The 24,706-nt window shown below is 43.1% G+C and overlaps 1 protein-coding gene across 4 annotated transcripts in view; it reads left to right on the top strand.

The window, feature by feature from the left end:
• Nucleotides 1–24,706, top strand: part of KCNT2 (potassium sodium-activated channel subfamily T member 2) — a 1,626,062-nt gene that overhangs the window by 896,532 nt on the left and 704,824 nt on the right. For all 4 annotated transcript variants that reach the window (XM_075322033.1, XM_075322031.1, XM_075322032.1 and 1 more), the window contains exons 12-13: nucleotides 6,811–6,874; nucleotides 20,263–20,371. In XM_075322033.1, coding sequence (XP_075178148.1) covers nucleotides 6,811–6,874; nucleotides 20,263–20,371 — 173 coding nt within the window. The remainder of the gene's footprint in view (nucleotides 1–6,810; nucleotides 6,875–20,262; nucleotides 20,372–24,706) is intronic.

Genomic DNA, 24,706 nt, shown 5'->3' with positions numbered 1-24,706 from the left:
TTCTGTTCTGGATCAGGCTGCGCCGCTCTGTTCTATTTGGAGCCGCTCCGTACTGCTCTGTGCACAGCTGCTCCGTCCTGCTCGGCTGCTCTGTGCACGGCTGCTCCGTTCTGCTCAGTGCTCGACTGCTCCATCACCAACCCTGCACAGAGCAGAGTGGCGTCACCGGCCTCGCACAGAGCAGAGCAACACCAGCCCTGCACAGAGCAGAGCGGCGTCACCGGACCTGCACAGAGCAGAGCGGCGACACCGGCCTCGCACAGGGCAGAGCGACACCGGCCCCACACAGAGCAGAGCGGCATCGCCGGTCCCGCACAGAGCAGAGCAACACCAGCCCCGCACAGAGCAGAGCGGCGTCGCCGGGCATGCACAGAGCAGAGCAACACTGGCCCCGCACAGAGCAGAGCGGCATCGCCGGGCATGCACAGAGCAGAGCAACACTGGCCCCGCACAGAGCAGAGCGGCATCGCCGGCCCCGCACAGAGCAAAGCGACACCGGCCTCGCACAGAGCAGAGCGGCATCGCTGGGCATGCACAGAGCAGAGCAACACTGGCCCCGCACAGAGCAGAGCGGCATCGCCGGCCCCGCACAGAGCAAAGCGACACCGGCCCCGCACGGAGCAGAGCGGCATCTCCGGCCCCGCACAGAGCAGAGCGACACCGGCCCCCGCACAGACCAGCACCCGCAGTGAGTATCTGGACCCCCCTCTATACTACTTGCAGTACTCTAGTACCGCCTCTGCCTCCTGTGACCCCCGCTCCTCTGCAGGCTCCCCTCCTTGGTAAGACATCACCAGATTATAAACGGACCTCATTTTTTTTTTACCTTTTTTTCCCTCCAAATTTGGGGTGCGTCTTATAATCTGGTGTGTCTTATAAAATGAAAAATACGGCATGTAACTATGTAACACATCAAATAAACTACTCAACCTATACATGTACAAGACATGTATGGTATAGTTACAAATAAAACTTTAGCCAACTTCTCGGTATATGAAGATAAAATGATCACTTTTAAAACTGCATAAACCAGTTCAAGAAATGCCTCTCTTGGGCTAAATGCTTACAAATCTGAAATGACAGGTAGGATCCAGGGCTAATTAAAAACATTCTTAGGCTGGGGTAACACTAGTGTATAGCATCTGATGCTAGAGCATAGGATGCTACAGTATATGCTAATGAAACTCGGCTCAAACTCTGCTGTGAGTGTGAGTCGAGTGTCATTCTACTGTGATCCAAATCTCTCACATGTGAGAATCAAAGCACAGATGAGAAGAAGAAGGAGAGACTAATCTCCATGTTCTCCATTATCTGTCTCTGGATATATCGGACTGAACTTGGATGACATCCGAGTTCAGTCCAATTTTTCCCAAGTATCCATAGACTTGCACGTGAGTGGCGTAATCCAAGACACACTACCAATCGCAGCATGCTATAATTTTTTTACTCATTCTGCTTAGAGCTGAGGAAGAACTAGCAAATCTGACGTGCAACATTGACTAACATTGGTCTTAAGGCCGCTTTACAAGCTACGATCTCGCTAGCGTGCGTACCCGCCCCCATCATTTGTGCGTCACGGGCCTATCGCTGCCTGTGGCGCACAACATCGCGCGGACTCGTCACACATACTTACCTGCATAGTGATGTCGCTGTGACCGGCGATCCACCTTCTTTCTAAGGGGGCGGTTCATTCGGCATCACAGTGATGTCATTAAGCGGCCGCCCAATCAAAGCGGAGGGGCGGAGATGAGCGGGACGAATATCCCGCCCACCTCCTTCCTTCCTCATTGCTGGCGGGACGCAGGTAAGGAGAGGTTCCTCGTGCCTTCGGTGTCACATGTAGCTATGTGTGCTGCTGCAGGAACGAGGAACAACATCGTTACTGCAGCAACAACGATAATTGAGAATAGGGGGGATGTCACCGATTAGCGATTTTGAACGTTTTTACAGCAATTCAAAATCGCTAATAGGTGTCACACACAACGACATCGCTAACGCAGCCGGATGTGCGTCACAAAATCCGTGACCCCCAAACGATATCGCTTTAGCGATGTCGTAGCGTGTAAAGCCACCTTTAGTTAGTGATAGTGCTTGTTACTCGATCGAGCATCAGGGTGCTCGAGGATGCTATGTACTTGGCCGAGTATCAGGGTGCACGAACGCTATGCTCAAGTCCAGGCCACACATGTGTTGCTGCTGTTTTTCAACCACTAGACATGCGGAGATTGCTTGCCGACCATGATAAAGCCGTAGCGATTTTGGCTACGTACTTTACTGTGATTGACCAGCGGCATTGCTTCATTGGGTCTTATCAGAGACCCAGGGGTATGATACTTGGCAAAGTGCAGTTCAGGGAGAGTTGATGTATGATGGTCTGCTTAGATAAGAGCATGCATATAGGCAGGGTTTTAAACTAGCATCCTTTAGTGCCTTTCTTGTGACAATAAAGCATTTTGTTTGGCTGGTTTAATTTATTTTATTAAATACACAAATATATATATATATATTTCTTTTTTTTTAAAAAAAGTGGGTTCCCCCCTATTTTTTGATAACCAGCCAAGGTAAAGCAAACAGCTATGGACTGGTATTATTAGGCTGCAAAATATTAAGTTCGATCTTTATTTTTTTTCTTTTTAAGTAAATTGGTGAATGAGGAATAGTGTGGAGGAGTCTTTGTTTAAATAACTTTTTTTTCTGTATTTATTTATTACTGAGTTAATAATGGAGCTGTCTGATAGAGACCCCTCCATTACTAACCCCTGGGCTTAATGTCAGCTGACCATTGATTAACAGCTGACATGAACCCCAAAATCCATGACCCATATTACCACCTCATCAAGGCAATCGGGAACAGCTGGGGTGAAGCGCTAGAATTGGTGCATCTAAAGTGATGCGCCAATTGTCGTGCGGCTGTTGGCTGCTATTTATAAGCTGGAAGAGACCCAATAACTGATAATTCCAGCCCGCAGCAGTCTTCTTTACTTTGGTTGGTGATTAAAAACAGTTCGGATTATACACCATATTTTACTTATTTATTTATTAGCTTAAACCAGGCTAAACACTGTGGCAGCTGTGGGCTGCAAAATTTAGGCTGAGAAAGGACAAATAACCATGGGTCTTCCAAGTCTGATAATACCAGCCTGCAGCTGCATACTTTATCTTGGGTGGTGGTCAAAAATTGGAGGGACTCCATACCATTTTATTTATTTATTAAGTTAAACAAGGATAAACATTGTTTAGCCTTGTTTAACCTAATTAATAGATAAATAAATAATACCAAAAAACAGCATAGAGTCCCTCCATTTTTGATAACCAGCAAAGGTAAAGTAAACAGCTGCGGGCCAGTATTATCAGGATGCAAAGGCCCATTGTTATTTGGCTCTTCCCAGCCTAAAAATAGCAGCACATAGCCGTACTAAAACTGATGCACCATATTAGATGTGCCAATTATGGTGCTTCACCCCATCTACCCCTGATTGCCCTGGTGTGGTGGCAATTGGGGTAATAAGTGAATGGGATTGATGTAAGCTCTGTACTGTCAGCTGGCATCAAGACAAGGGTTAGTGATTGGAAAGGGGTCTATCAGACACTCCTTTTACTAGCCCTGTAAGTGTAAAGTTAAAAAAAACACATAAAGGAAAAAATGTTTAATTGAATAAAGACTCCCCCCACACTTTCCCTCATTCACCAATTTATTAAAAAAAAATGTTCTGAAAAAGCTCTGACATATTTCATGATCCAGAACTCCTTCTCCAGCAACTCTGATTAGCGGTAAAGTACATAATATACAGAGATTTCTGTTTTGCACAAAAATATTGTCAAAATAAGAAAATTTTAAAATTCAAATCAATGTTTATTGGGGTCTTTACATTCAAATATACCAAACCAACGTTTCAGCACAATTGCACAGAAACAACAAAATAATAAGAAAATGAGATAATATCTCTCAGGCCTCTTTCACACATTCGTGAAAAACCACGCACGTTTTTCATGGATGTGTCAGAGGTGCGTTTTGCCCTCCGTGAGACGTGTTTATTGCCTATGTGTGTTCTCCGTGTGTTATCCGTGATAACACACGGAGAACGGGAACTTTCTACTGACCTGTCCCTGTCAGTGCTGTCCGTGGTGCTGAACTTCGGTCTCCGGTCCTGCCAACTTCCTGCTGCTGCTGCTTCCGGCTGCAGTGAAGGGAATATTCAATTAGCATAATGAGCGGCGGTCGGCAGCAAGTGACAGCAGCGGCAGAGACGGAAGGGCTGGAGAAGGTGAGTAAAGTATTGGTTTTTTTTCTCGCAGACACATGTCTTTTCTCTGGTGCGTGTCACAAGGAACACATCCGTGTGGTCCGTTTGTGTTATGTGTGACACCCGTGATGCAGGAGAGAAAACGGACATGTTGCCGTGAGAAACACATGGACACACGTATGTATGGAACGGACACACGTTCTGTGCATAAATACATACGTGTATCCAAATCCATTGGAATACCTAGGTCTACGTGTGTAGGTTTCTCGGCTACATGCGGAAACTGACCAAACACGTACCGGAGGCACGTACGTGTGAAAGAGGCCTCAAACAAATGGAAATCATTATCCAGATAATATAAAAAATTGCCATAATTCAAGATGAATCCATGCAAAGGTTTCTCAAAGTAAATAAGAAATATGGCAGTCAATCTGTGTGCCCTGACCTGGTCAGGCGCCACTGAGTACTGCACCCATGCTGGGTGAGTGCAAACAGGTAATCCAAAAGGCTGGAATAGGGTGTGTACGCACAGACACATAGTGACCAGGTCTCACACACCTTTGAGGGGACCCCTGGGCAGACCCACATCCAATCAAGGGGTGTGGCAGAGAGGCTGGAAGCTAGGTTGCAGCAGCAGTCAGGAAAAGGAGCTGGAGGTAGCCAGTCTGAAGTGGAGACGCAGGATAGCGGACACCCTAGTCAGACCCTGCACGTGTAGTATCTGTTGGCGGGGGAGAATGGTCACCAGAAGTTAGACAGAAAGACGCTGAGGAAGTCAGCTTGTCGTGTACGGAGACTCTGGTGGCTAGGCACGCACGGGAAACAGGTCCCTAGTGCCAGACATCCATTTAGTAGTCTGTTAAACCTTCCGGTGGGGAGGACCACAAGTCCCACACCTACCAAAACAGATTCCAAGCATCAGCAGCAATGAGGAGGCCCATAAGGAGGATTGAGCCTGGAGCCATCATCCTTGGTCCACACTGCCAGCAAACGGGCCAAAAGAGGGAGAAAAGGCAGTTGCGACTTCCCTGGATGAACCGCACGGTACTTCAAGTCAGGGGTTGTCCGAAACGAGAAATGCTAAGAAGGCAAGCTAACAGTTACCCTTATACTAGCCTGAAGGATACCTGGTTCTCTCTTGGTTTATCTCAGCATTGCCCAGGTACCACTTGAAGCATTTGAAAGTGAGTAAAAACCATTTGCAAGACACTTCGGGATTGAGACTGAGTTATTCTGCGACCTGTTGTTCTACACACATACAAGCAAGCCCCTGGGGCCAGCCTCACTCTCGAGAGGCCACACTATCCGGCTGCAGATTCCATCAACCCCAGACGCTTGTTAAAACGGCAGTGGCGGTCACCCATAACCCTGACCGCAAACCGAGAGTGGCGTCACGACTCAGATGTAACCAACCTGACAGACCTGTCGCCAGAAGATCTAAAGGAGAAGTCCCTGCAGCGTCCCTGCAGGTGGAGCGGTGTCCTTTGGGCGACCGCTGTGGTCGGGGGACTCAAATCAATATATCAGAAGTGCCTATAAATGTAGATCACAAAACTGGGGGAACAATAAAACAAGATAGATGTTATGGAAAACTTCTTATTCAGATGACTGCAGAAGGTACAACATATTATATAAGTATAGCACCTATATAAACATGTGTACAGGAAAATCTTTATACCAAACCTGTCGAACTACTGCTATAACAGATACTGTATATAGACAGAAAGGATTCTACTTACTAACATATCCTAAGGCCATGCCAGTATCTAATTCAGGCTCATAATAATGAAAGAACGTTTTCAAGTTATCACCTAGTACATACCTATAACATGGTGTGTAAATTGCGGACGTGGTCACGCTCCGAAATGATGTGTTTCCATGTTGGGGGCTGTCCCTTTAAGGCCGTTGTTAATGATACGTCATCAGCCTAAAATTCATTATGTGCATGCGCCGTTAATCCCGAAATCTGCCGGAGATTGCCGAATGTATGCTCATCATAAAAGATACGTCATCAGCCTCAAATTTCTTATGCGCATGGGCTCATTGAATTGCCGAATACACGCTCATCCTAAAAATATTCAAGTATCCAACGGCACATGCGTGAACCACCGAAATGTCCAATACAAGAAATAAACAGAATATTCACTTCTGAAAGGGTAAGTAGCCTATATACTCCTAAACCAAGGCATATGTTTATCAAAAAAATGAAAATGAGCACAAAATTCAACATTTATGGAAGAAGCTAATGAACATGCGCAGTCTCCGGAATTCTATGGAAGTAAATGCTTATGAACCAACAGTATGTAGTATTAGGCTTTGTTGTAAAATGCAAATAAGATTTTTTTTCATTTTTGTTACATGACAAAAACCTGTCAGTTTAACAGGGGTCTGTAGACTTTTTATATCCACTGTATTGAACCCAATCGTGGTCAGTATCTGATAAATTTTTATTGTGGGACCACACTATAAAATAGTTATCTTGTAAATTAATATAAATAAATTATATACTGTATGTTTAAAAAAATCCTATTTATATAATGTAATGTAATGCTTTTATTTCTTTCAGAATGGATGATGCAGAGGCATGTTTCATACTGAGCAGCAGATGTGAAGTAGATAGGACAGCAGCTGTAAGTACTATTGATTATTCACAGTACATTTATTGTTCATATGATTTTATTGTCAAACATTATTACCCGCTACTGGAGATCAGATCAGAGAAAAGAGAGGAGGCTGGTAAGTTTATTATGCCCAAGTTAGTTGGCTTAAAGAGTAACTGGCATTTCGATTGTTTTTCCGTAAATCAATAATACACTTGAAAATAATAAACTTTGTAATATATCTTATTGGAGAAATCTGCTTCTTTTGCCTCCTAGGTTGATACATCAGTCTGAAAATTCTCACATCAAAAGGCAAAATCTGTCTACAACAAATGTAGATTTTCTCATTAAATCCTATAGAGAACATTCCGTAGAATGCATGGAAAAATCTCTATGGAAATTTAAAAGCAGCAACTCCTATCTCCCATCTCATTAATTAGAAAATGTGTTTTCACTGAAAACAAATTTTACCCATGATTTGAGAGTCAAATGTCAAACCAGTAGGAGAGATGAGCAAATTTCTCTGATAATATACAGTTTAGTACAATGTTTCTAATTCTCATGTGTACAATTGCCTTATGGAAAAAAAATGTAAACAAATAACCAACTCTTTATGGTGCCCATACACTTTGAATTAATGTTTCTCAACTCCCGTCCTCAAGCCCACCAATACATCATGCTTTAAGGAGTTCCTTTTTATTGGACAGGTGACAAAATTATCACTAGAGATGGGTAAATAAACATATATTCGAGTATGCATTCCTTGTGTCATAATTTTTATTATTCGTGTATTGAAACGGAAAAACAAACCTAATGCAAGACAATAGGAAACTTGGTAGTAGGTCTGGGAGGGCTGAAAAAATGTTGCAATGGATGCAAAAGTGCTGAAACTGAATCGGAACAGCATGAGAAAGAAGCCTGGATGCATTTCTGACCCACAGTTGGTTTCTGGGAATAATTTTGTCAGAGTATTACTGGGATAACAGCAAGATAATTCTACTTAGTTTCACCCCTGTCACACTGCTTCTGCATCCTGTCATTAAAGTTCATGAATATGCAGTGCGTGCCCTGCCCACCCTCTTTATCAGTGTCTTTGGCTGCAGTCCTGCTTCCCTTTCCCACTTTTTGTTACAATCTCTGGGATAACAGTCACACTAGCTGTGTGGGTCTCTGAAGTGGAATAAAAAATAGCAAATAAAGAAAAAATGGCACAGTGTCCTCCATAGTTTGATACCAGCGCAAACAAAGCAGAAAGCTGGAGGGTGCAGCCCCCAGCTGTGTGCATTATTTTGGCTGTGTATCAAAATACGAGGGACCCATGTGTTTTTATTTATTTATAAAAAAAAAATAAAAAAAGTTTTGAGGTTTCCCCCAATTTTGATACCAGCCAAGAAAAAGCAGACAGCTGGAGGCTGGTATTCTAAAGCTGGAGAGGCCCAAAGTTACTGGGCCCTCCCAGTAAAAAAATAGCACCCTACAGCTGCCCTAGAATTGGCACATCTATGAAGTTACAAATTCCAGGGCTTTAACTAACTTATCTCAATTTCCCGGGAGTGGTGGGAAACAGGGTTATATAAGGGGTTAATGACAACTGTGATTTGTCAAAAAATCCCAGCTGCACCAAAGCCTTAGATTAGTAATGTTCTGAGGTCTATGAGACACCCCTATTACTAATTTTGTAAGTAAAAATAAACACAAAACATAGAGAAAAATAATTTATATTTTTTTCAAAAAAAAACCCTCCCTTTTTCCAATTTATTAGCCCCCAGAACTTCCCCATTACTAAACCTGTAAGTCAGAAGAAATGCACACAAAACAGAGAAAAAAATCCTGTATTAAAAAAACAAAAACCTCACCCTCTTTCTCCAATTTGTTAACCCCCAAAACACCCCTGCAGGTCCGATGTAAATTCCACCACCATATCCCACTGTGATCCTGGCTCTGCTACATCTAAGGTAGCAGTGCACAGTCCCTTTAGATAAAAGGACTAAGCACTGCTTAATCAGGGGCACAATGATGGAGCTGCAGCTGTGAGAGCAGTGATGTCACTCAGCTCACTTAAGGTCCCAACTGCTCGTTCCCACAGTACTCCAGCTGTGACTTCAGGTGAACCAACCTCACGTGAACTCATTGAACTCAATGACCTCACCTCAGTTTAACTTACTGAAGTCAATGCCAAATTACCAAAATATTAGATGTGCATCGAATATTTGTCGCAGACATTTTTGCAGCTAATGTGCATCTCCTGGCAAAAATCCTCACCAAAACCACATTAAGAAAACATGTGGTTATAGTACATTTTTTTGCTAGGAGATGAAGATTTGGTCTAGAAATGTCTGCAACCAAATACTCAATATGCATACATCTCCTAATCCGGTAATCTGGCAATCAGTTCACCTGAGGTCACAGATGAGGTTCCCATGGTACTTCAACTGTTACCTTAGGGGAACAGGCCTCAGATGAACTTTGTGACCTCACCTCAGTTAAACTCAATGAAATCAGATGAGGTTCAATGCATCTCCTTTGTGAAAAGTGCACCAAAATCATGATATGTTTGACATTTTTTTGGTGCAGTTATCTGCTAGGAAATGCAGATTTGGTACAGAGATGTCTGCAATAAAATACTCAAAGTGCACACTAAGCCTCATCAGGTTATCCACTACTGAGTTCAATGAGTTCACCTCAGGTGACTTCACTGAGTTCATTGCATTTCCTGGCAGGAAATTGCACCAAAAACATGTCAGGACTGCAAAGTATTGTCAATGTCGTCTGTGTGGGTGCTGTTCTGAAGCTCCCTCTGGTGGCCAGGAATGGTAGTTGAGCTGAATCTGAGCCTGTGTCTTAGATAGGTGTCAGTGTTAATTGGGAATTGGGGAAGCCCTAATGCAGACAAGTCTGGTCTATATAGGAGACCACTTTTTGCCCGGCAGACGCCGGTTATAATTGTGTGTTCCTTGGTCTCTGTTCCTGGCCTGGAGCTTTGTCCTTCCCTGTATCCCTGAGCAAGACTTCTGCAGCTAAGTTTTCAGTTTTTACCTTGCTTCCTGGTTTACACCTTAGGGTGTTGTTTTTCCTTGTTTTGCTTTGTGTCTGTGTTTTTGAAGGTGAAGTTTTGTTTCTATTGTGTTGTGAGCTCTCCTGCAGGAAAAGGGATTTTATCCCTGTCTGATTTGATTATTTGCTCTTGTGTATTTTTGTGTTCTTTTTTGGTATTTTGTTCTCACATTAATTACAGGAGTACCTGATACAGTGGGGTTGAGGTCGTATGACCTCCAGGGCCTTTTTAACTATCAGGACTTTGGTATTTTTCTACAGGGATTTTGTACTGACCACAATCAGTTCCTTTCCTTTTCTTTGTATCAAGTTAGTTGGGCCTCCTCTATTTTTTCTGAGTATTGTGTTTTCATATATCACCGTAATCTTTGTATGTGGTGGGCTACCTACTCCTTTGAGGACTACTCTGAGGCAAGGTAGATTTCCTCATTTCATTCTGTGAGGTGTAGCTAGTTTCACAGGCTGTGACGTGGCATCTAAGTTTTTAGGAACGCTCCACGGCTACTTCTAGTGTAGTCTGATAGTCAGGGGATTGTGGTCATCCCAGGTTCCAACTACTCCTGTTTCTTGGTGTTTTTTCATCAATGGGAATTTTTTGTAATCTTCCACGGTTACCGGATCATAATAATATAACCGGTCTACAAGAGAAAAAAGTTACTCAAAAGAAGGGAAAATAATTTTTTTATCTCCATTTATTTTTCCTCTTTTTCTTTGGGTACCGAACAAAGAACAATAGAGGAAAATAGGGTTTATTTGAGCCGCGCCAATGATCACTTCTCAGGTATTCAGATTAATGGATCTTTATTTTGCACAGGTCTCAGCTCCCTTCCTCAGGACCATCAGGCATAAGAACACATCAAATCTCCAGGAGACCTGTGCAAAATAAAGATCCATTAATCTGAATACCTGAGAAGTGATCATTGGCGCGGCTCAAATAAACCCTATTTTCCTCTATTGTTCTCTGTTATCTGCCGTGTGGGTTGCTGCTGCCTTGATCAAAACTTTCCATGCCTGCATAGTAGTTGTGACTTTCACAACTTCACTTGGTGAGTATTACTGCTCCCTGTCTCTACCCCATGTGTTATTGGGGTAAAACCCTATTGCGCTTCTTCTCTACAGATTTTTACTCTTTGGGTACCGAGGAAGATTTTTTGTTGACATGGATACAAAGTACTTGGTTGAGCGTGTTGAGCATCTCTCCTCTAAGGTCCAGGCAATTTCAGCTTATCTTAGACAAGATCCTGTTTCAGAACCTAAAATTCCCATTCCTTAATTGTTCTAGGGGGATAGATCTAATTTTTTCAACTTTAAAAAAATTGTAAAATGTTTTTTTGCCTTAAAACCTAATTCCTCTGGGAGTCCCGTGCAGCAGGTTAGGATTGTCATCTCTTTGTTGCGCGGTGACCTTCAGGACTGGGCTTTTTCATTGGCCCCTGATGATCCGATTCTTGCTACTGTGGATTTTTTTTTTCAGGCCCTGGGATTGTTAAATAATGAACCCAATGTTATTGATCAAGCAGAGAAAGTCTTGCTGGCTTTGATCCAAGGTCAGGATTCCGCTGAAATTTTTTGTCAGAAATTTAGAAAGTGGGCAGTCCTTACCAAATGGAATGATGATGCTCTTGCAGCACTTTTTCGTAAGGGTCTCGCGGATGCAGAGAAGGATGTTATGGTGGGATTTCCGATTCCTTCTGGTCTCCATGCCTCTATGACTTTAGCCATTCAGATTGATAGGCGTTAACACGAGCATAAAACGATGCGTTCTTATGTATTGCTTGCGGATCGGTTTACACAGCCTGTGCAGTGTGATAAGGTCCTCTCTAATGCTGAGCAGCAGGGGTTTAGATGGAGAAATAAGTTGTGTTTTTTTGTGGTGACAAATCTAACCACTATGCACTGTAGCTCAATGGTTAGCACTACAGCCTTGCAGCGCTGGGGTCCTGGGTTTGAATTACACCAAGGACAATATTTGCAAGGAGATTGTATATTCTCCCCGTGTTTGCGTGGGTTTCCTCCCACACTCCAAAGACATACAGATAGGGAATTTAGATTGTGAGCCCCAAAGGGGATAGTGTTCCTGATGTATGTAAAGCGCTGTGGAATATGTTAGTGCTATATAAAAATAAAGATTTATATATTTTTATTTATTTATGTCTGCCCTAAATGGGACAAGTGATTTGCTTGTTCACTTACTGTGAGTACTGTGCAACCTAAATTTTAGATTTGGCTATCTTAAGAGGATATCTGTTTTTGCAGGTAACTATTACTGTGCAGAATTATTAGGCAACTAAATAAAAAACAAATATATTCCCATCTCACTTGTTTATTTTCACCAGGTAAACCAATATAACTGCACAAAATTTAGAAATAATCATTTCTGACATGCCATGCAAAAACAAAACCCAAAAAAATAGTGACCAATATAGCCACCTTTCTTTATGATGACACTCAACGGCCTACCATCCATAGATTCTGTCAGTTGCTTGATCTGTTTACAATCAACATTGCATACCGCAGCCACCACAGCCTCCCAGTCACTGTTCCGAGAGGTAAACTATTATCCCTCCTTGTAGATCTCACATTTTATGAGTGGCCACTGGTTCTCTATAGGGTTCATATCAGGTGAACAAGGGGGCCATGTCATTATTTTTCATCTTTTAGACCTTTACTGGCCAGCCACACTGTGGAGTAGTTGGATGCATGTGATGGAGCATTGTCCTGCATGAAAATCATGTTTTGTGTGGGCTGGGGAAGCAGGGAATATGAGATGGAATAATGAACAGCTGGCATTTTCAAAAGCTGGAGAAGCTGCCGAAGCAGTGTGGCAGCTGTGCAGCGCCATGCCGGTGATCGGTCAGTGATCGGTGAATATGAGCGAGAGGGGGAGAGGAAGAGACCGACAGACAGAGAGAGAGAGAGAGACCAAAAGACCTTCATTCTGTTTGTCAAAAAAGCAATTTATGGAGCTGCTAGAAGCTACTGGACACTGTGTTCAGCCCTTACAAGGACTATTTATTAGTTTGATCTACGAATGCTATCCCGCACACAATACAGTCTATGTACACCGCCAACTCCCTATCACTGCGTGTTCACAAAAGCCAATCACAGTAACACCACAACAAAGATGGCTGCGGCGTTACTGTGAGGACAAGAAATATAAGATGTGTTCATTGGCTGGAAAACAGGCGCCTGGAAATCAGAAATGAAAATGAAAGTATCGGAGTGGATGTTGTTTTATCCATCGTATACCAAATGGTGCGAATAACCTGTTATCCGTCGGATACCGAATAGTGGCGAATACATTCGCTTAACCCTAGTCATTACACCACACCCCTCCTCATTACAGATATGGACATCACCTGATTTACTTAATTGGTAGTTGTCTCTCAAGCCTATACAGCTTGGAGTAGGAAAACATGTATAAAAAGTATCATGTGATCAAAATTCTCATTTACCTAATAATTCTGCACACAGTGTATTGGGTGCAGAAATGTCTGCAAACAAATACTCAAAGTGCGCACATCACCTAATCCAGTATTCCAGCATTAACTTCAATGGGTTCACCTGAGTTGAGGTCACTAAGTTCAATGAGTTCACCTGAGGTGGGTTCCCACAGTACATCAGCACTGACGTCAGGTGAACTGACTGATGTCATCACTCTCAGCTGCAGGTCTGTCAGTGTGTTCCTGATGCGGCAGTGCTTGGTCATTTTTTTTAATGGGACTGTGCATGTAGATGTCTTGGTGTGAATTGTGTCCGACCTGCAGAGGTGTTTTAGAGTTAGTAAATTGGAGAAAAAGGATGGGGTTGTTGATGTTTTTTTTTTTTTAATTAAAGATTTTTTTCTGTGTTTTGCATTAATTTCTGTTGACTTACAGGGTTAGTGATGGGGAGATCTCATAAACCCTTCCCCATTACTAACCTCAGGCTTGATGACAGCTGTATTTTTGACAAATTGTTGTTAACCGCTTATATTACCCAAATTGCGATCTCACTGTCGGATGCTATTTTTACGCTGGGGAGGGCCCAATAACCGTAGACCTCCCAGCCGCAGCTGTCCACTTTGTCTTGGCTGGGTATCAAAATTGGTATTAAAATTGGACGGACTGCACAATGTTTTCTTAATTCTTTTTTTAAAAAATTAAAATATAGATTCAAGGGAGCCCTAATATTTTGATTCACAGCCAAGATAGCTCACACAGTTGAGGTCTGCAGCCTGTATTTGTCTGCTTTATCTGCACTGGCTATCAAAATGCAGGGGACCTTGCACCATTTTTTCCAATTAATTATTTTTACATGCCACTTCCGGGACCTAGACAGCTAGTGTGACTGCAATCAAAGATATCAGCTCAGAGAGTGGGCGGGTGGGGGAAGCAGGACTGCAATCATTCACAGACACTATTACAAACGGTGGGCAGGGGAAGCAGTGCATATTCAAAAGGATTAATAAGAGGACACAGAAGTAGTGTTACAGCCATGGGGAAACTCAGCAAGTATAATTCTCCTGCTTTTTTAAAGGCACAGAATTTTAGTTTTTTACTGCGCCTGCCATTCACAGTAATGTCAGTAGTAAAGTTGGTTACGACATTACTGTAATTGGCAAGGAAACCCATCATGTTTAGTGGCTGAAAAACAGGCACCAAACATGTGGGGAGGTGAATCAAAATTTATGAGGCGAGGAACATAATTCTTATCAAGAAAAGGATATTGAGAACACCGTACTATTTATGCGAGTAGTCATTAATTATCACTTATGCAGTAATAAGTAGTGTTGAGCAAGTAGTTAACTGTTCGTACTGTTAGCGAGTACTGTCTGCTACTCTCATATTTGTTATGAGTACTGGGCGCAATGTAAGTCAATGGGAAATACTCGCTGAGTAGCGAGTAACCCAAAAGCCATACTTATCGTGCGAGTAGCGAATAGTACGGCTTTCAGGTTACTCGCTACTTAGCGAGTATTTCCCATTGACTTAAATTGCACCCTCTACTCATAATGAGTATGCGAGTAGCGGACAGTACTCGCTAACAGCTTAGTGAGTATGAATAGTTAACTACTCGCTCAACACCAGTAATAAGAAGATCCTGAAAACGTGAGCTGTTAGTGGCCTGAAGGACTAGTATTGAGGACCACTGCATTAGATAGTGCTTTTTTTGTCCAAGAGCTATATCCCTACCTTCTTGAGTTCATATATCTTTCCTCAAATGTGTGATGTAGTCCTTAGGTGCTCTGGGAAAATAAAATCATACCAGAAGACGTCGCTTATTCCCCCAACTACTTGCACATACAGTGAAAAGATCAGGACGCAGAATTTATCCTGGTGACACTTCTATTAGCTGAAAACATTTCATTTTCAATTCTTATTGTTCACGTCTGCTATGACATTTCGGACATCAGGCCCATTTTTCCTCCATGGCTTGCTTTAACAAACTATATCTGTTATTAGCAAGCAGCTATTTACATTGTAGTTTACAATCATAGAGTTTTGGCTTAAGCGGGCTTTTACACGCTACGAGATTGCTTTAGCGATCTCGTTGGGGTCACGGATTTTGTGACGCACATCCGGCCGCTGTAGTGATCTCGTTGTATGTGACTCCTAGGAGTGATTTTGGATTGTTGCAAAAACGTCCAAAATCGCTCCTCGTTGACATGGGGGTCCATTCCCAATTATCGCTGCTGTCGCTGGGGCGAAGTTGATCCTCGTCCCTGCGGCAGCACACATCGCTACGTTAGACGCCGCAGGAACAAGGAACCTCTCCTTACCTGCCACACGCCAGCAATGAGGAAGGAGGAAGGTGGGCAGGATGTTCGTCCCGCTCATCTCTGCCCCTCCGCTTTGATTGGGCGGCCGCTTAGTGACGTCGCTGTGATGCAAAGCGAACCGCCCCCTTAGAAAGGAGGCGGATCGCCGGGCATAGCGACGTCGCCGAGCAGGTAAGTACGTGTGACGCTGTTGTAGTGATAATGTTCGCTACGGCAGCGATCACCGCATATCGGCATAACGATAGGGGCGGGTGCTATCACGCTCGCCATCGCTAGCATCGGCTAGCGATGTCACAGCGTGTAAAGCCACCCTTAGGGAAAGTGTCCCAATGACAGAGAGGGTAACTCATGGAAGTGACCGAATAATGGCAGGTTCAATTTAATGACTGCCAGTAATTCTGAGTCAATTGGAAGGTGTTCATTTGGCTCAGCTCATTCCTATCTGTACAGAGGGGACACGAACACTGAGTGCCCACTGCTGTCAGAGGAGGAACAATGATTCTCTTGTCTTTCTTTGTCGCACTATGGGATGGACACAGCTGAGCAAGTGCAGCAGTTCCAGTCACTAAACCACCAAAAGGTTTTTCATTGAAAGCCTTATTACTTTTGTCCATATTTGATATGACATTTGATAGCTATAAATACAGTATAAATACAACTGGGCCTTTATGTATACTGTCTGAAAGAGAAACTGTCTTCACTGCCCATCGCAACCAATGAGAACTCAGATTTCATTTTTTAAGTATCTCTGGTAAAATGAAAGCTGCAACATGATTGATTGCTAGGTTAACAAAGACAGGTTTTGGAGCCTGTACAGGACACATAGGAGAAATATATCTGAAACACAGGCAGAATTGGAAAATTAGAATTTTTTTAAAAGGTTGATGGGGACAGACAAGATAATAATAATAATAATAATAATAATAATAATAATAATCACCATCATCTCATCAGCTCTTCCACCCTGATAAGCTCACAGAACAGTTTGGAGTAGCTTATGTTATCTGTGAATAGGGAGAGCATGGAGCATTGAGGTGAAGCAAGGAGTTATGGGAAATGTAGTCTGCTGTTAGCACTGAAGAACTGGCCACATCACACTGAGCAGAAGAGCTAGAGCCAGAAAAATATATAAATAAATATCCAATGAGGATCTAAAAGATAAAATGAAAAAGGTGCCCCTTGTGTGAATTAGCAAATTATCAGTAACAGGTCAATATGGAGTAAACTCATCCATGATAGTTTTGCTGGTCAGCCACAATCCTGGAAACAGCATGAGGTGTGAGATCTCCAAAGAACCTCTGCAGTCAGACAGCGCTTCACCACCTTCTCAGGTCATCGTTTCAAAGTGACAGGGAATGAGCTGCACTCACCAGTGATTAAAAGAGTAGTTATTATGGATCTCACAGGGGTCCGCTGGCTCACACTAGCTCAATGGATTCTTGTTAACACCAAGGCACACTCAGGATCAGCTGCTGCACCCGCTCTACAACTACCAGGCCGAGACCTGAATCAAGTGTTGATCAATCATGAATCAATCATGAGTTGAGCACAGTAAGGAAAAATAAAATCTTTAATGGCACTACGCATTTCAAGTACAGATAGCCCCCTTCCTCAAGTGCATAATGTAGGCAGCTAAGAAAGGGGACAGTCCATCCATTAAATGCGTTGTGCCGTTAAAGAATTTATTTTTCCTTACTGGGCTCAATTCTGTGATTGCAGCACACAAACTCACTTACCCACTTTTTTCACATGCTTATCAAGTGAAGATCTAAAGGCACGGATGGGTAATTTTGCACAGATTATTAGACTTCAGGTGTTTTTTTAAAAAAATGGTTACATAATAACCCCTTTAATATCATCATTGGGGTAGAGTAGTTCTAGGCCAGTCATGACGAAACTTTCACAGGCCGAGTGCCCAAACTGTAGACCTAAAACCAATCCTATTATGTAAATAATTGATCTTAACCTTACCCTTGCAGTCTTCTCTTCAGCAGGGGGCATCACGCTCATGTGTGCTTACACACATTAAAGCTGAGCCACTGCCACTGCCCTTTCCAGACACTGCAGTTAGATTGATCTTTCTGGAAAAAATTGCAGCTTGTTAGACAGAGATTTTAGCTTGGAATGCAATCAGATTTCACGCTATAATCCACATCTACATTTCAAAGTCTGAACATCTTGAAATCCCATAAAGACATACGAGTTGCTCCCCTCCCCTTTCATTGTGTAGTTATGTCCCCCTTCCTGGGGCACTTCCTGGTAAACATGTCCCCATTCCTGATATATATTTCCTACATTCTGGTATATTTGTCCCTATCATGGCCCCATCAAGGTAAATGTACCCCATCCCAGCATATTCCCTATCCTGGTAAATATTCCTCATCCTGGTAAATGTTCCCCCATCCCGGCATGTATGTCATCCTGGTAAATGTACACCATTCCTGGTAAATGTTCCCTCATCCCGGCATGTATCTCATCTTGGTGAATGTACACCATTCCTGGTAAATGTTCCCCCATCCTGGTAAATGTTCCCCCATCCTGGTAAATGTTCCCCAATCCTGGTAAATGTTCCCCATCCAGGTAAATGTACCCCCATCCAGGTAAATGTACCCCCATCTAGGTAAATGTCCCCCTTCCTGGCATGTTCCCCTTACTGGTAAATGTTCCCCATCCCAACATATTCCCCCATCCTGGTAAATATTCCACATCCTGACATGTTCCCCCATCCTGGTAAATGTTCCCCATCCCAACATGTTCCCCCATCCTTGTAAATGTACCCGTTCCTGGTAAATGTACCCCATCCTGGCATGTTTCCCCCATCCTGGCATGTATGTTTCCTTCATCCTGGCATGCATGTTTCCCCCATCCTGGCATGCATGTTTCCCACATCCTAGCATTCATGATTTCCCCATCTTGGCATGCATGTTTTTCCCATCCTGGCATGCATGTTTCCCCCATCCTGGCATGCATGTTTTTACTATGCTGGCATTGCCCCCCCCCACCTTGGCACAGACGCACACAAGTTTAAAAAAAAACAAAAAAAACACAACTCACCTTCCAGCACTCGTTCCACCGCTGCACGCCGCTGGGTCCTCAGTTCCCACGCGGCCAGAAGACGTCATTATGGCGGCGCCACTCACTTATGCTCCTCCGTTTCCTAGGCAATAGACCTGTGGCCTAGGAGGAGGAGTGTCAGAGTGAGGAAAAATGTCTCCTCTGCTCCAGCACAACTTTAAACTGCCGGTGCGACCGCGCCAGCAGTGCAAAGTGGCAAGACGAGGCGACAGTGTGCGTGCCAGCAGAAAGGGCTCTGCGCGCCGCAGCTTGCACGCGTGCTATAGGTTCGCTATCACTGTTCTATGCTCACACCCTCTCCTCCCTCCCATAAGTTTAAAGCATAATATTGAAATAAAGTTTCTTAGGCACATCAGAATCATCACAACCTATCTAGTCTGATTGCCGTATGTGGTGTTGGAAAGAAATGATTTCCTCTAATATGGCGATTATTGTCTGTTGCATGGAGCTTTTTGACTTCACCTGGCTCAACATTTTTGGTTAGATCATGGGTTCAATTCGATGGACTTAAGTCTACTGTCAACCTTAGGCCTCTTTCATACGTTCGTGCCTCCGGTACGTGTTTGGTCAGTTTCCTCACGTACCGGAGACACGTACACACGTAGACCTTAGTTTTTTTAAGGGACTTGGATACACGTGTGTATTTACGCACGGAATGTGTGTCCGTGCCATACATACGTGTGTCCGTGTGTTCCTGATGGCAACATGTCTGTTTTCTCTTTTCACGGGTGTCACACGGAACGCAAACGGGTCACACATAATGCAAACGGACCACATGAATGTGTTCCATGTGACACGCACCGGAGAAATCACATGTGTCTGCAAGAAAAAAAAACAAAGCATTACTCCCCTTCTCCAGTCCCACCGGCTCTGACGCTGCTGTCACTTGCTTCCGACCGCCGCTCATTATGCTCATTGCATACTCAGTGGGCAGGACCGGAGACCGAAGATCAGGACCACGGACAGCGAAGCCAGGGACAGGTGAGTAGAAAGTTCCCGTTCTCCATGTGTTATCACGGATAACCCATGGAGAACACACGTAGGCCATAAACACGGCTCACGGAGGAAAAAACGCACCTCTGACACGTCCGTGAAAAACGTGTGTGGTTTTTCACGAATGTGTGAAAGAGGCCTTAAACGCTATGATATTATGAAGCTATCACAATCAACTGGTTTTGGCCGACCATATATATGGAGGATTATATTCACCCAGGGTCTCTAAAATCAATTGATACTTTTAACCTGAGACAAGATCATGTGACTGAAGAATTCGACTATGCAATGGTGGGCTTATTAAATTTACTGGTTTGATATCTTTTATAGGCTAAGACAATTTCAATTTTATAAGGATATACTTTAGAACATACTTGTGTGTAAAATTGATCACTTTGTTGTATCTCACTCATTCCCCAGTTAGTTGTGTATCCTGTGTTAGTCATTGTTAATACTGTTTTGTAACAGAAACCCTTGCTAATTACTATAATGGACAGTCTATAAATCAATAACTCAATTTGTGTTTGTTATTTAGGACCATCAAACAATATTGAGGGCCTGGGCTGTCAAAGACTTTGCTCCAAATTGTCCCCTGTATGTTCAGATATTGAAACCAGAGAATAAATTTCATGTCAAATTTGCAGGTAATGTTCATTTTTAACATTATTATTATAATTATTATTATTATTATTATTATTATTATTATTATTATTATTATTATTATTATTATTATTTATAATATGTTTAAATACTTTTGTTATTACAAATTTTAAAAATGTACATAGTAAATCAACCACTTTTTAAACATAAAAAATTACATCATAAAGACAAATTGGCGAGAAAGATTAACACTATCTGCTACTGTATTATGATAACAATTGTAGAGTAAATGCTCCTATACACTTTAGATAACTGGCAGTCGAATGATTATTTGGTCAACATCTATCCTGACGCCTACATACACAGGAATGCTTGACTTGGCCAAGAGCTCCTGTGATCTATGAAGTATATTCTGCAAAACACTCATCTAGCAGTGGCTTATTTTGAAGAAGAAGAAAAAGATTGATCACTAAATTTCACTGAGTTCATCCATTGTTACCTGATAATAAGAAACTTATCTATTGTCTTATTAATTTATTTTAGTGCGCAAGTTTGGATTACTTTTTCAATCCAGTCCTTAAAAAAAGGAAGACACTAATTTTAACCCCTTCACCCCCAGTGATTTTGAGTTTTTTGTTTTAGTTTTTTCTTCCCCTCCGTCAAAGAGCCATAACATTTTTTTTCATCAATATTGCCATATGAGAGCTTGCTTTTTGTGGGAGAAGTTGTACTTTGAATTACACCATTCATTCTGCCCCATATTGTACTGGAAAATGAGGGAAAAAAATCCAAGTGTGGCGATATTGCAAAAAAAGTGCAATTGCAGAATTGTTTTTTGTGTTTTTTGTTTACTCTATGGTAAAATTTACCTGGCAATATGATTCCGCATGTCAGTACAAGTTCGCAGATTCTGAATATGTAAAATTTTACTTTTATCTAAATGATGAAAAATAATTCAGAATTTAATAAAAAAAAACATGATAATTTTGATGCCATATTTCGAGACCTATAGCTGTCTAATTTTTCAGAATCTGGGGCTCAGTGATGCTTATCTTTTGCATCTTGAGCTGACATTTTTAGTTATACCATTTCTGGGTAGATAGAATGTTTGATCACCTGCTATTGGATTTTAAATGCAATGTTGCGGCGACAAAAGAAACGTAATTCTGGCTTTTATTTCTCACTACGCCCTTTACTGATCAGATTAATTGATTATATGATTTGATAGATTGGGCACTTCTGAAAGTGACACTACCAAATATGTGTATTTTTGTATTATTATTATTGTTTTATTTTCAATGGGGCAAAAGGGAGGTTATTTGAACTTCCATTTTTTATGTTTTCTTCAAATTTTTTATTTTATTTACATATTTTATTAATTTTACTAAATCCCCTCAGGGAACTTTATGACTCTACAGTCTCGCCGCTTCTGCTGATCAAAGTGATGCTTCAGCATTGCTCTGATCAGCAGAAATGCTGACCTCCAGTGAGTGCAGGTGCTCTGCCAGCATTCACAGTAAGTTAGTCAAGACTGTGACAGGAGTCATCAGCTAACCCCACCCTGACATGACAACTATTGACACTCCATGATCGGCATCAGAGGGGCATGGATGGCAGCAGGGAACAATGCGATCACTGATGGAGCATGTTAGATCGCGCTTTCAAAGTTTGGTAACGCAATCTAAGGGGTCAACAGATGTGGATGGTTCGGAGAGCCATCTTTGCCTGTTAGCTACACATGTCAGCTGATCAGATCTGCTGCTATGTGTGTAGAAAAATGTGGGCTCACCGCAGGAGCCCACATCAAAGGTAGAGAGGTATACTAAGGACGTGTATATATATATATATATATATATATATATATATTGTGAACGTTGCTTACCGCAACCCGGGGGTTTTACTCACTTGCAGCGATGCAGGGTAGCTTAGGCATACACAGGCAACACAGTCTCTCTCAAAAATGCAGCAGTTTATTAGTAACATAAACTGCCCTTCCAAAACACAATGAAGCCTCTCCTGGCTTAAAGGAAAAGGTAAACAAAACACCTTCACATACCGTGGGCTTCAAGTCCATTTAAATGTCCATAGTGAAGGTATGGCTGTCTCCCCAGGAGACACGGATTTCTGGTCAGTCTCTGTAGTGGACCGCCCACACAGGTTTGGACACGAGTGTCAGAGTGGAGCTCCCTCAGCCTCCACACACTCAGTTCCAGAAGGTTGAAGGCAACCTACGCTTCCTTGGGCAGGTTCCTTCCAGAGGCTCCAACCTCTCTGAGAATAGCAGCCTCTTTACCTGCCGGAGGCTGTTCCTCGTGCAGGGCTGCTCATACACACACTGACAGTCTCCTAAATCAGACTGGACACACCCACAGGTGGAGGTTTGTGTTTCCAGACCTGCACAGCATCCTCGCATTGTTAAAGAGAACCTAACCCTTATATGCAGAACCAAGGCTTTGTGGAACTACAAGTCCCATAGCAACTTCACTTTAATATCGCAGGGACCTTCTCCATTGCGACACATAGCGACCATTTACCACATTGGTGGTCGCTACCTCACATATCCCCCCCCTCTGTTCAAACTCGTAGGGTTGAACACTTGACACCCAAAGGGGCCCCGAGACAGGGCATCAGTGTCACCTTGTCCTACCAGTTGAGAGGGCCCTTTTTGACAAACTTGAGCTTCAGCTCCTGACAAAGTCGGTCATTGTCACCCGACTCGTCTCAGTCAACCCCCTTCTCAGATACGCCCCCCGGTCAGACCTCTCTCTCCATGACTGTCTCCAACGGCTAGTGTAGTAGCGAAACTCTCTTCCAGTCGAAACTACTGTCTGGTCCGACTCTGAGCTATCTAATCCACTAGAAGGGCTACTGTCTGGGCACTTCAGCACTGAGCTGATAGATGATCTGCTATATCTAGACCGTCTGCATTCTCTTTTTGCAGATTTACTATGGCTTGTTCTTCCATTGCGTCTTCGGTCGTCATCGCTCTGTTGGCGTGTTTTCTCAAGACCATCCTTCGCTGTAGATACATCACTCCCTTCATCCATTCCTTTGGAGTTTAGAGTAGAGGGCTTGGACCATTCAGAGTCTATGCTATAGCCCAAAGTGTAGTTAGGTCTTCCATGACCTTGGTTCCTTTCATTATAGGACCTACTTTCTGTGCCAACTGAAGCAACACCTTTATCAGGTGGGCAACCCTTTTCCTGGCCCCAGCCTGAAAGCGGTCTCAACCTCATACCAACTTGATGGAGTTGTTCTGCAATATTCTGCCTTTTTAGGTTCAACTGCCTTAGTTCTTCCAGGTAACCCAGGCGGTACTCTAGGAGGACTCGTACATTTCCGACACACTCCTTTGTTCCCACAATGACACATGGAACCATACCGACTTCACAGAGTATCTTGGCTTCATTATGAATATTAATTCTTACTCTCGTCACACCGGACTTATCAACCATCTCCTGCATGACTCTTCCATTTCTTCCAATCAGCTTCTTAACCAGTTCTCTGGGCACTTGTGTGACCTCCTCCACAAACTCCAGCAGCCTTCGAGCTGTCTTGACTGCTCCTGCAGTTTTCCCATAGATTCGGAATGTTCCACTGGTTTTTTCCACTTCAATAGCTGTAATACCTGGAACCTTCCTGGCTTGCTGAATGTTACTTCTCAGCGCTCTTATTGCAAGCCCAATTAATGGTTTCTTCACAACCACCACTTCCTGAAACGCTGAGGTGAGCCGCTTCATATGCTCCAATCGTGTGGTGTCTTCTTCCGTCTTTGTAGAGATGAGCCACTTCGTGCGAAGACACTGTAGGTGCATGCCACTCAGGATAGCCACCCGCTTCTTTGTGACATCACTTACAGAGCACACCACCAACCGACAAGACTCTGGGGCAAAGTACACTTTATAGGCTCCTACGGCCGTCTTGAATTTTTCATGTACCGCCTCACTGGCACAGGCTTTTCTCAAGTCTGCAGGGACTTCTACCATGCACGTAAAGACTGGCTGAATTTCTTTACCTGTAAGGCCATCGGACCGTTCCTTGGGTCTTCCATATCCATCCTCTTTTCTTATCACAGGCTCCACCTTTGGAGTTGCATTCTCCTCAGGTTTTTCCATAGCCTCAGAGCCTTTGAATTTTTCCTCATCTTTGGCCTCAAGATGCTCAATCTTCTGTACCAAGTCCATCTTTATGGCCTCCATCTTGGTCTTACCAGTAAGTTCAGTTAAGCTCTCAGCTGCTGATGGGACTTCTGGGCTAGATTTCCCTACTTTAAGGGTTCTCTCAATTTCTGCAGCTTCAGCCATCTCTTGGGACTCTGCAGAATCTTCCTCAATTTCCTCTTGATTCTCTGCAACTTCAGAGCCTTTTTTGCACTTCAT

This window comes from Anomaloglossus baeobatrachus, chromosome 8 (genome assembly GCF_048569485.1).
Source record: "Anomaloglossus baeobatrachus isolate aAnoBae1 chromosome 8, aAnoBae1.hap1, whole genome shotgun sequence".
Classification (NCBI taxonomy): domain Eukaryota; kingdom Metazoa; phylum Chordata; class Amphibia; order Anura; family Aromobatidae; genus Anomaloglossus; species Anomaloglossus baeobatrachus.
Note: the sequence above shows the minus strand (reverse complement) of the source record. Positions and strands in the feature narration are given on the sequence as shown.